General features: G+C 42.8%; 1 protein-coding gene across 1 annotated transcript in view; it reads right to left on the bottom strand.

Annotated features, from left to right (window-relative positions):
- The window catches only part of MCUB (mitochondrial calcium uniporter dominant negative beta subunit), a 108,162-nt gene extending 94,783 nt beyond the window's left edge, over window positions 1-13,379 (bottom strand). The window contains exon 1 of the mRNA XM_025385309.1: window positions 13,125-13,379. Within this exon, the coding sequence (XP_025241094.1) occupies window positions 13,125-13,223 (99 nt within the window). The 5' untranslated portion in view covers window positions 13,224-13,379. The remainder of the gene's footprint in view (window positions 1-13,124) is intronic.

Raw genomic sequence — 13,379 nt, 5'->3', positions numbered from 1 at the left:
GGCTCACACCTGTAATCCCAGCATTTTGGGAGGCAGAGCCAGGAGTTCAACACCAGTTTGGCCAACATGGTAAAACTCTGATTGTACTAAAAGCACAAAAATTAGCCGGGCATGGTGGTGGTGCGCCTGTAATCCCAGCTTCTTGGGAGGCTGAGGCAGGAGAATCACTTGAACCTGGGAGATGGAGGTTGCAGTGAGCTGAGATTGCGCAACTGCAATCCAACCTGAGCAACAGAGCGAAACTCTGTCTCAAAAAAAAAAAAAAGAAAAGAAAAAAAAGAAAGAATTCAGCCCTTTTAATCATCTCCTAAAAGAACTCAATATCTTAATCATCTTCTGAATGCACCTCCCTCTCCAGCTTTATCAGTGTTCTTTGTAAAGTACTGCCCCAGTAACAAAACACAATGCCCTTGATGCAGTCTGACAATCAATGTGACAATCCCAATATAATGAAATGGAACTGTTTCTTGCTGTAATCAGATGCTACACTTCTCTTCAATTAGTTAGGAGCCATACTAGCTTCTAGAATCCATCATTCATGAGTGGATCAACGGAAACTCCCAGATCCTGTGTACAGAACTACCAAGCCAGGACTCACTCATCCTATACATACTTTTCGCCCCCATTAAGAGAAACAACCTTTTCCTAGCATTGCTAAATCAGTTTTGTTCCTACTACTCTTTTTTTTTTTTCCAGACAGAGTCTCGCTGTGCTACCCAGGCTGGAGTGCAGTGGCGCGATCTCCGCTCACTGCAAGCTCCGCCTCCCGGGTTCACACCATTTTCCTGCCTCAGCCTCCCGAGTAGCGGGGACTACAGGTGCCTGCCACCACGGCCAGCTAATTTTTTTGTATTTTTAGTAGAGATGGGGTTTCACAGTGTTGGTCAGGATGGTCTTGATCTCCTGACCTCGTGATCTGCCTGCCTCGGCCTCCCAAGATGCTGGGATTACAGGCGTGAGCCACCGTGCCCAGCCTGTTGCTAATACTCTTAAAGCAATGGTTAATATGTGCTTACTAAGCCCAGATTAGTCTGGTGCAGTATGGGATGAGAATAATAAGACTCCAGAAAAAGACAATTCCACAGGACCTACAATGATATTTTATGTTTTGACACTGCTGGGCACAGGTACAGTTCATAATGTTTATATCAGTAATAATATTAAATACTTCCAATACTACATATATGTACATATTATAAATAGCACTTCGGACAACTCATTAATTGAAGCCTTACTAATGTTCCACAGACAATACACAGAGTGACTAGTTCAAGAAATATATATGTAGCTATGGCAATCTAGCCATTTCATTCTATAAAACAATAATTATATTGCAGTAGTATGAAAAGCCATTAAACATTTCTAGTATCTCAAAGTTATACATTTGAAACTGATCAATAGTGACATCCAAATCTGACAAATTAAAAAACTATGTATATAAGTCAAAAGTGACGTGATTAAGTAAATAACATGACTTCATTATAGGATGTCATGCTAATAAATCTCTTTCTAAATATACCCTGAACTAGCGTGAATTAGTCTCAGTTATATTACATACTAAGACACATTTTATTCTAAGATACAGCTAGTTAACATCTTTCAACTATCCTAAATATCTAAGATTTCCTGTTTTTAGAACATATTTATAACAAGCTTGTCTGTAAAATGCTACTAAAACATACTAGATATGCATAATACTTTTAATAACTTTTATTATTGTTCATTTAGCTATCAGTCATCAGAATTCCTCTAAAGTAAGTCCTCCCTAAAACCATATCGTCAGCATCTTTTCTCAGCTATATTTATTTTCTTTCTTATCAGATGTCATTGCATAAACTTCAGTTCTGGCCTCAAATTCTAATTTAACCATTATAATGTATTTCTCTCTCTTCCTTAATGTGTAAGTGTACAAGACTATATCCTTTTCTATTATGGTACAGCCTGGAGGGCAGCTTATAATGAACCCAATAAGGTGTCAGATGTTCCTGTTCTAGCTCAAATTACTTTTTACGTTTTTCAGAGAGAAATAAAGTTTCCTCGCAAATATCTATTGCTGAGGAACACTCATAAGTGAGGCTCAATAGTGTCTTGGAAATTCAGTGGCCCCCAAAACAAAACTACCCTGTTTCTGGACAAGGGGACTGTGGCAGATATAACTAAACATCTGCTAGAATACATTCTTCCTTTTCCCACAGTAATGAAGTTTTAGCTAGAATGTGGTTCCTGGCCAGGACTACATATCGCAGCCTTCTTGAAGCTAAATGTGGCCATGTGACATATTCAATAAAATGTTCAATGGAACACAAACACAAGATATGTAACACTCCAGGCCTAGGCCATAACATCTTGCAAGACTCAAACATCCTCTGTGCACTTTTGCTTTTGGAGGTCACATGTAGAAGATGACAAGGAACAGGTCAGCTGTTCCTGAATGACTGTGTGGAGCAGAGCTACTGTTTGACCTGTAGGGTTCATTGCAGAACCATTTCCTAAGAGGGAAAAAACTGGCTTTAACAATAGCTGGGCGCGGTGGCTCATGCCTGCAATCCCTGCATTTTGGGAGGCCAAGGCAGGTGGATAACCTGAGGTCAGGAGTTGGAGACCAGGGCGACCAATGTGGTGAAACTCCGTCTCTACTAAAAATACAAAAATTAGCTGGGCGGGGTGGCATGTGCCTGGAGTCCCAGCTACTCAGGAAGTTGAGACAGGAAATTTGCTTGAACCTGGGAGGCAGAGGTTGCAGTGAGCCAAGATTGCACCACTGCACTCCAGCCTGGGTGACAGAGTGAGACTTGGTCTCAAATAAATAAATAAATAAATAAATAAATAAATAAGGTTTAATCATGGGGTCCTTTGTTTCAGCGGCATAGCTTACTCTGAATAAGAAAGATATACAAAATTTGTTTCTTAAAAAATGGTTTGGGGAAGGAAAAAGAAGGAAAAACATACACATACTAAGTTCTAATATTGGGCTAGATGAAAGATACCCATGGTTTAATGATTCCAAAGAGAAATAAACCTATTGGAATAAACACCTGTGCCAATGCACTGCCTTGAATGTTCCTTACCCAAGCCTTTTCTTTTTCACCCATCATGTCACTTCTCCCATAGGAAATGCAACTCACTACTGACTCTGATTCTTCCCTTGACTTCAGACAGGAATTCGTTCCACATCTTAGTCCTAGCATTCCCATTCTCTTCCTTCTCTCATACTTGCCAGGCATTGTGGCCTCATGGTTAGGTATAAGGCTCACACAGAAAACTGCTGAAATCTCTACGTATCTTTACATTCCTCCTGTTTTTCCATTGTATCCACTCCTGTTATTCCAGCTCCATGTACAATAATCATGACTTCGTGATTGGTCCTTATTAACGTACTCACTTATCTCATCCCACTACACATATACAGGATTGCTACATCTAAATTAGTCCTCTAGCATAACATCTGTATTAGCACTTCCAAATCTTGATATTGAGTCTATAGACCAGAGGCTGGCCAAAACTACAGCCTATGGGCCAAATCTTGTCTGTGACCATTTCTGAAAATAAAGTTTATTGGAACACAACCATGCTTATTCATTTATGTACTATTTATAGCTGCTTTTGCACTACAATGGCAAAGCTGAGTAGTTTGGACAGAGGCCAAAGGCCACCAACAGTGAAAATGTTTACTATTTGGACCTTTATCGGAAAAGTTTACCAACCTCTGATAGAGACCAACATCATTTCTCATAAAGACAATGATAGCTATCTCCTTATACCTCATTAGTTTAGCACTAGGACAAGTACCTGTTTTAGCAGAATAAGAAATAAGAAGATACACATGCCCAAAGATATAAAAGATACAGCACTTGATCTTCGAGATTACAATGTACAGAGAAAGAGAAGGTACATGGGGGGATGCAGGCACGCTGGTAAGCTCAATACACAAAAAGCCCTAATACAAGGGAGTACAGAAGTACCAAATGAGCAGCAAAAAGAATAAACACTATATGGAGATAGAAGAAGGAAAGATAATTTTCATCTAGGTAATCAGGAAAGGCTCTATTTGTGGAAGCAGTGATGTCAAAGCTGGATTTTTAACCAGAAATAGTATGGGTGAGTGGCAGGCCAAGAGAGCATGAGACAAAATGTTATGCTCTATAACATGCATTACATCTCCTCTTCTATTTCAGGTTTGACCATGGATAAGCATTCTTGGAGCTTCTGTAGTATTGCTTCCTGACAGCCTCCAACAGCATTCATCTCACAATGTCTCAATCTATTTAGAAACTTTTGGTTGGCTGATCAGCCGCTGAACAAGATAAGGCACAGGCAGAGCTGCTGTAACACAGAGACCTGGCCAGGAGCAGTGGCTCACACCTGTAATCCCAGCACTTTGGGAGGCCGAGGCAGGCGAATCACCTGAGGTCAAGGGTTCGAGACCAGCCTGGCCAACATGGGGAAACCCCATCTCTACTAAAAATACAAAAATTAGCCGGGCGTGGTGACGGGCACCTGTAATCCCAGCTACTTGGGAGGCTGACACAGGAGAATCACTTGAACCCAGGAGGCAGAGGTTGCAGTGAGCCAAGATCGCACCACTGCACTCCAGCCTGGGCAACAGAGCGAGACTCCATCTCAAAAAGAAAAAAAAAAAAAAAAAAAAAGGATAGCCAAGAAAATACTTATATGCCAGGCAGTCCTTCAAGAATTTACGTTTTGTTAAATTTTGTTAATTAGGCCTTTTAAAAATCCTGATATGAAAGTATATCTGAAATAAAACAATTAATCAAAATATGATTTGAGACTACTGTTCACAGCCAGGTGCACTGGCTCAGGCCTGTAATCCCAGCACTTTGGGAGGCCGAGGCAGGTGGATCACGAGGTCAGGAGATCAAGACCATCCTGGCTAACACGGTGAAACCCCGTCTCTACTAAAAATACAAAAAATTCGCCGGGCATGGTGGCGGGCACCTGTAGTCCCAGTTACTCGGGAGGCTGAGGCAGGAGAATGGCGTGAACCCGGGAGGCGGAGCTTGCAGTGAGCTGAGATCGCGCCACTGCACTCCAGTCTGGGAGACAGAGCCAGACTCCATCTCAAAAAAAAAAAAAAAAAAAAAAAGACTACTGTTAACTTTTAATAGAAAATGTAACATGTATAAAGGTTCTTTTTGTTAACTGTTAAAAAATCTTCAATTATTCAAAGCTCATATCACAAAAAGTAGACAAGAATGCTTCAGGTTTTCCCCCTAGATTAAGTGGAGAAGAGGAAATTGCGAAGATAAAACCTGATCAGAACACACCATTAAGGAACTTTATATACTATTTTGTTCTTTCTCATCTACCCATTCATTCATTTGTTATGTACCTACTGTGCCAGGGCAGAGGTGATCACAAATGGAGAAGAAACAGTTCCAACCACAGACTGCTGAGAGTCCAGGTAGGAAAGTCATACAAGCACAACTAACTATAATGTGTGGTCAAATGATGTAAGTTCTGTAAGTATTGTGGGGCTGAAAAACAAAGTATAATTGAATCTGCCTGCAGAGATCTGAAGAGACCTCATGAAAACTGAAGAGGGGTCAGTGGGGAGGTGGGGGTTGGCTACTGAAACTCAGCCTTGAAAAAAGAGTAGACGTCAGGAGGGTGAAGAAGAGGGGTAAAGGGAGAGAGAGGCACTACCGTGCCTATAATCCCGCCACAAAGGCCGGCTAATTTTTTGTATTTTAGTAGAGACCGGGTTTGGTTTCACCATGTTGGCCAAGACAGTCTTGATCTCCAAAAACAAACAAAATGTCTAACAAAGGAGAGAGCCCCACAGGAATACATACAGTACCACGCAGAGTCAGAGAAAAAACAAGAAGGACTTATCAAAAAGAATAATGCCTTCTTCCTTCCTCAGCACAGGAACAGGGCATTCATTATTTACTGTTATGCCCAAGAGGTTGAAAATAAGCAAATTCATCTTTAGGTTCCAGAAATGTGATTTGGGCATTCATTATAAACAGTTATATATGCAGTTGAATATAATACCACCTGTGTCCACAGTACTTTTTTTTTTTTTTTGAGACAGAGTCTCGCTCTGTCGCCCAGGCAGCAGTGCAATGGGACCATCTTGGCTCACTGCAACCCCTGCCTTGTGTCTCAAAAAAGCCATCTACTCTTCAACCAATTCTCCTGCCTCAGCCTCCCGAGTAGCTCGGATTACAGGTGCCTGCCACTGCACTCAACTAATTTTTTGTATTTTTTAGTAGAGATGGGGTTTCACCATATTGGTCAGGCTGGTCTTGAACTCCTGACCTCGTGATCCACCTGCCTCAGCCTCCCAAAATGCTGGGATTACAGGCGTGAGCCACCACGCCTGGCCCACAGCACTTTCTAAAAAAAAAAAAAAAAGTAAAGGAAAAAAGCAGACCTAATCATCTACTCAATCTAGTAAATATTGTAAGATCCTCAGGAAGAACTCATATTTGTGGGGTGACCCTTGCCAGCCTTCAACATTTTCCTCTCTAAAGTTTACCACAACAAAGCTTTGCAAACCTGTCAGTTTCTTGATATGAGGGTCAATGTTTTATGTCATTTCGTATTTCTGCTTACAGGCTATATGCATTTTCTTTTTTCTTTTTCTTTTTTTTTTCTGATACAGAGTCTTGCTCTGTCGCCAGGCTAGAGTGCAGTGGTGCAATCTCAGCTCGCTGCAACCCCGCCTCTCGGGTTCAAGCGATTCCCCTGCCTCCGCCTCCCAAGTAGCTGGGATTACAGGCACGTGCCACCATGGGGGCTGGTTAATTTTTTGTATTTTAGTAGAGACCGGGTTTGGTCTCACCATGTTGGCCAAGACGGTCTCGATCTCCCGACCTCATGATCTGCCCACCTTGGCCTCCCAAAGTGCTGGGATTACAGGCGTGAGACACTGCGCCCGGCCAGCTATATGCATTTCAAGTCTAGCCCCGTATCTTGCCTCTCTTTCACTGTTCCCTATTTCTTGCCCTCAAATCTATTCAAAAAAAATTATCTTCAATAGACCTTGTTTATCATGTAGATTTCATAGATCATTTCTCATCAATATTGTGAATCCTGAACTGAAATCTATTCCCTAAAGAGCTGCCAAAATACAAACCTGGTCTGCAATACTTGTGGTGAACCTGTAATTAAGGTAAAAATTACGTAAAATCAACACCATTTGGAAGTTTATGAAACAGGAAACTCAGAGCAAATGGATTTATAGGGCTTGGTAGTTGATGCAAACTATATTTAAACTCAGGTGGGGATGAGGTAGCAAGGAAATAGGAAGATTCAGAGCAGGTGAGGGCAGCAGGAAGAAAAGAGGAATCTATTTCCATAAGTGAGGAGAGTGAGTAACTTCAGTACTACCACCTTTCTTTAAGAGAGAACTATAGCATCAAAATTAGATTCTTACAGCAATGCCATGCAACACAATCAGTATGTATTGAGCACCTTTGATGGGCAAAACAGCAAAAAGACAAAGTGAACAAGAAAGAGACTGGTCTGCCACACTTCCACAATGAACTACTTAGAATATTTGTTCAAATATTAAAGAGTTGATTTTTATTTAAAACCTTATTTATGCATTACTTTTTTCCCATTCAAAGATGCTTCTGGAAAAATGGGTGATGACTAGAGGAAAATGAAGGTAGAGAAGATGAAACTATGAGTACTGTAAATACATAACATGCATGGTATAGGTCTTTCACATTTGTTAGAGGTGGGTCAAAAATCTGATCCTCAGCGTTCTGACGGCCATTGCATAACACCACCACTGCCTATACTCTTCACTGCCTGTATAATGTACCCTGCATCTGCTCTGGAGAAACCCAACTATTCTAATACTAAGACCAGACAGCAATTTCTTCCATGGGTCCTCTTAATGGGTACCTTTTAACTGACTACCGTGTTTCATCAACCTCTTTTTTAAAAGGTATATGCCAATGTGGAAAATTCAGTGAAAACATTTGGGTGAAGGATCCTGTGCTACAAATTAAATACACAGCTCAGAGAACACAGAGCTGGTATGTGTTTAAAAAAAAAGGAAAATTAATACTGTTAAAGTAAATGGGATTAAAAAAGATTCTTCTAGAATATGGCTGAGATAATGCTGTTTTGCTTATTACCTAATGGTTGATAACTTGTAGGATAACCTAAGAGGTCTATTATATAATGGTTTTAGGGTTCTGAAGATAATCCTGAATAAGATTTCACAGATAAAAACACTGATAACAGAATGAAGCATTAGAGAGAGACTTACTCTAATTCATTATGATATGCGAACCCCATCAAATAAATTTTCTTTTCTTTTTTCTTTTTTCTTTTCTTTTTTTTTTTTTTTTGAGACAGGGTCATGCTCTTGTTGCCCAGGCTGAAGTACAATGGTGTAACACAGTTCACTGCAGCCTCAACCTCATGGGTTCAAGCGATCCTTCCACCTCAGCCTCCTAAAGTAACTGGGACTACAGGCAGGTACACACCACCATGCCTGGCTAATTTTTCGTGTTTTTTGTTTGTTTGTTTGTTTGTTTTTGTAGAGACAAGGTCTCACTATGTTGCCCAGGCTGGTCTCAACCCTGGGGGCTCAAGTGATCCTCCTGCCTTGGCCACCCAAAGTGCTAGGATTACAGGCGTGAGCCACTGTGCCCAGCCAAGTTTCAATTTCTTTTGAAAGGAAAAACAGTGGCCAGGCACGGTGGCTCACACCTGTAATCCCAGCACTTTGGGAGGCTGAGGAGGGCGGATCACAAGGTCAGGAGATCGAGACCATCTTGGCTAACACGGTGAAACCCTGTCTCTACTAAAAATACAAAAAATTAGCCGGGCGAGGTGGTGGGCGCCTGTAGTCCCAGCTACTCGGGAGGCTGAGGCAGGAGACTGGTGTGAACCCGGGAGGCGGAGCTTGCAGTGAGCCGAGATTGCGCCACCGCACTCCAGCCTGGGCGACAGAGTGAGACTCCCTCTCAAAAAAATAAATAAATAAATAAATAAAATAAAAGAAAGGAAAAACAGTTATTACAACCACTAAGTAAAACTACCACTCTATTGACTGCCAAAGATCATAAAAGATAATTTTTCAATCATTAAGACTATTGTGACATTGACAATACTTTGTTCAATGGTATATTTAGATTCCCCTGGTAAAACAACAAAATAGCAATTTTAGGGATGAAAAGGACTTTTAAGATCAGTTAGACATATCTCTTTGTTTTGGGAAGGTGACAAAATAGGCCCAAATATACTGAATGACTTTGGCTAAGTTCACAGAGCTAAGTGGTGGTAGGGCCAGGTTGGCAGGCATTCACGTGTCGCATTGCTAGCCTAACACCAACCAAATTAGTTGCTCACTTCTATTCCATGACCCAAACACATTTAGTTTACATAGCAGATGTTAGTTAGATTAATCAATATTTAGCTCGAGGTTTGCTACCTTAGTTTCACAGGTACCTCATTCAACAAATACCTGTCTGCCAAGACACAAATGATTTCCTAGCTTATAATTTGCTGTAAAACAGCACTAATACCATTTAATCATAATAACAAAAAAGCAAAAAAAAAAAAAAAAACACAAAACAAAACACTAATACTTAAGTGCTCTAAAGGTGGTAATATTTAATATTTAATAGACAAGCTGGTCTGGCATTACTTTGAGATAAAAGCATCAATGTCTTTTCCATAGTGTAAATACAATCGCCAACACACAACCAATTGCTCTCCTCAGGAGAGGGCTCTGAAGCTAGTTTTATAGAATAGAATACAATGCACCAACTGCAAATACAAGAGATAGTAGGAACATGTCAAACAAGAACGATATGTTCATTAAATTAAAAAGATGAAAACAATTTCTAAATTGACATCTTGTGGTGGAATTTAAACATCCATATGCTTTGTTTCTAGAAGTTAAAAAAAGCACACTCGATACTTAAGCTGCTCTGCAAAGTGCTTGATGTAAAAAATTTTTAAACATAGCTTATGAAGGGACTCAAATGCTGTATTGGGGACATGAAATCGTATCAGGGAGTTTCTCAATCTAAGTAGCAGAAAACCCGAATTAAGAAAGGCACATTTAAGCAAGGGCTTTCTGTTTAGATGTAATTCACCAAGCACCACAGTTACTCAAAGCTGAGTCCTTGTGCACAGAAACATCAGCAGGAGCCATGGATTGCCCTGACAACCACTCAGCTAGAGTGCTGACAAGCAGAGATGCTGCCACCAGAACGCGATTATGGCCACCAGGCCATGCCTTGCCCAAAGATAATACAATATGTTCTTGCTCTACTGCACTTCAGACTAAATGTGTTCTTTAAAAAACAATTCTGGCCGGGCGCGGTGGCTCAAGCCTGTAATCCCAGCACTTTGGGAGGCCGAGACGGGCGGATCACGAGGTCAGGAGATCGAGACCATCCTGGCGAACACGGTGAAACCCCATCTCTACTAAAAAATACAAAAAACTAGCCGGGCGAAGTGGCGGGCGCCTGTGGTCCCAGCTACTCGGGAGGCTGAGGCAGGAGAATGGCGTAAACCTGGGAGGCGGAGCTTGCAGTGAGCTGAGATCCGGCCACTGCACTCCAGCCTGGGCGACAGAGCCAGACTCAGTCTCAAAAAAAAAAAAATAAAAAATAAAAAAAAATAAAAAATAAAAAACAATTTTGTATATCCATGTCAACAAACTGTTTTTTTCCCCTCACCCAGAAAACACTAGCAGACAATTGCTCACATACAATATGAAGGATGAGAATTGTGTATTTTTCAAAGTTATTAAATGCTCTTATAAGGCACACTCATAGAAGTGTGAAAAACTTCAGAAAGACCAATTATAGTTGGGAACACTTATCTGAAATACTGCTTATGACAAGTCCTTGCAAGCTAAGATTTTATGAGCTGTCAGGTCACAAACGAGTTTTTCTAGCTGCTTCACAGGCTCTAGGGGTCTGAATGTTTATGGGAAAAATATATAGAAATAAAACTTGCCTTTAGCCACAGGACGTTTCATAACAAGTGGGAAAACCACAAAAGAGTGAAACCTTAGAATGGAAAATGTCCGGATAGCCAGGTAATTTGATTAGCAGAAAATGGTTTAGTAGTCCTAGTTAAACTCCTAAAGAGCCAGAATATTTCTATCGGTTTCCTCATGGTAAAATTTAAAAGCTGCATATAAAGCAGCAGCATTTCCACTTCTCAGGTTCTGAAAATTGTCTTTATAGCTGGACAGTTGGCTTAAAACAAAAATTTGCAAGTTAGAAACAGTCAAACATAAGGCTTCTTACGATGATTCCTAACTACTGTTTCCCTGTTATTAGGTCTAATAAGCCCGATCGTACCATTTTCTTTTAAAAGGGTATCCACATTCCTGCTGAGGTATGCAATGGCACCACCCTAGATAGCATCAGATGGGAAATATGGAGAAAAGGGATTGGAGTTGATAATTTGAGAAAGAGCAGCGAGTCGCGGGATCCATAAAAATGCTACTCAACGTATTAAATGGACTTAACAGAAAACACTTGGGGCTGGTCGCGGTGGCTCACGCCTGTAATCCCCGCACTTTGGGGGGGCCGATGGGGGCGGATCACAAGGTCAGGAGTTCGAGACCAGCCAGTCTGGCCAACATGGTGAAACCCGGTCTCTACTAAAAATACAGAAATTAGCCGGGTGTGGTGGCGAGCGACTGTAATCCTAGCTACTGGGGAGGCTGAAGTAGGAGAATCGCTTGAACCCAGGAGGCGGAAGTTGCAGTTAGCCGAGATCACGCAACTATACTCCAGTCTGGGTAACAGTGCAAGACTCCGTCCAAAATAATAATAATAATAATAATAATCTGTGTTTAAAATGGTGTGTGAAAGAGGTTCCTTGTATTGGGTTGTTTTAATGTTTGGTATATCTTTGACTATGAAATGCAGCACTTACAGTAAAAGTAACAATCTTTAAAAGTGTAAAAAGCCCATCTCCCCAATGACTTTATAAGTCTACCATTTTACATTTTAGGGAGTTTGCTCCTTTTCTTACATGTAGTAACAACATGGCCTTCCTCATTCTCTTTCAAACATTCCGGGAATTAATTTTCTAAATGCATTTAATCCTTTGGTCACAAACTCAATGAAAAGGAAAAAAAAGAACGCACTTAAATATTCCCTGCATCAATTGAAACTGAAGCCCTGAGCCAGTTGGAGGAAAAGGGGGGAAAGGGAAAAAAAAGAACAAAATAAACAGGAAGTGAAAGTGACAAGAGAATCACACTGCTTACTTTTGGCTTTTAAACCTTCAACAATCTGAAACTAATCTAACAGCCTAGGGGAGGAACAAGCTAAAACTCAGAAAACAGCTCCCTCCCCCACCACACACACCCTGAAGGCTTTTTTTAAAGGCTGTCTTTCCTCATCTGGGTCAGAGTTTGCGCTCCCGGGCTCCTGTCAGGCTCCATCGCAATCCTAGTTAAACTCAAGTTTCCGAGTTTCCCCCTCTTGTCTTTTTTGGTGCACATTCAGTCTCTCCTCCTCCTTCAAGCCACGGTTCTCCACAGACCACAATACAACGGTGTCAGGCCAACTGTTACTCACCAGCCCACACTCATGATTCACCCGTCTCTCGGGTGTCTGAACAAAACGCTAGTTTTTCTTCCCTCTGGGAAAGGGAGGTGCTCCCAGATTTCAGGATGGAAATTTCACTCTTCTGCGACCGTCCACACCCGGGACGGTCACTGCCCGGTTCAATGTTTTCGGGCTCCTTAGGGGCTCCGGCACTGATCACCGAGAGGGAACCGGCCCCGCGGCGCAGCAGCTTTGGAAACTTGCTCCTGCCCGGGGGCTGCAGCCCAGAAACTGCCTCCCAGGTTATTCTGCTGCTCCCAGGCCGAAGTCTGGTGGTCCCCGCACCCCATCTCGGCCCGGGTGAGGCGCCCCCAGCCGCGGCGCTCCGGCTTCACCTTTCCCGGGCCCGCATTCCTGACCTCAGCCCTGGCCTCCGTGACCCACGTCGGCTGCCCGGCCACCACCTGTCGGGACCGCCCCGCGCGCGGAGCCCGGCAGCCAGCAAAACGCAGTCGACTGCTCGGCCGCTTGGCTTTTGCTCCCGCCAAAGTTGTCCAACGCAAACTTTGCACCCGCCTACTCCGGACCCCACGGCCCCGCACCCGCTCTTACCTGGGGCGGCGGCGGCAGCGGCCACGGGCGCGCTGGGCCCCAGGTGCCAGGGGTTGGCAGCAGCCGCGCGCGCCACGGCCAGAGGCCCCTCGGGAGCATCCTCCCGCCCGGGCGCGCAGCTCCCGCAGGCGTCACCCGCGCATCCTCCCTCAGCCGGGTTCCTCGTCAGCGCCTGGCGGCTCCGAGCTGTGGGCGCTCCCGCCCCGCGCCTACCCCGCCCAGCCTGCTCGCTTAGCGCGCCGCGGCTCCAGCTGG

The sequence above is a fragment of the Theropithecus gelada genome, chromosome 5 (assembly GCF_003255815.1).
Source record: "Theropithecus gelada isolate Dixy chromosome 5, Tgel_1.0, whole genome shotgun sequence".
Lineage (NCBI taxonomy): Eukaryota > Metazoa > Chordata > Mammalia > Primates > Cercopithecidae > Theropithecus > Theropithecus gelada.
Note: the sequence above shows the minus strand (reverse complement) of the source record. Positions and strands in the feature narration are given on the sequence as shown.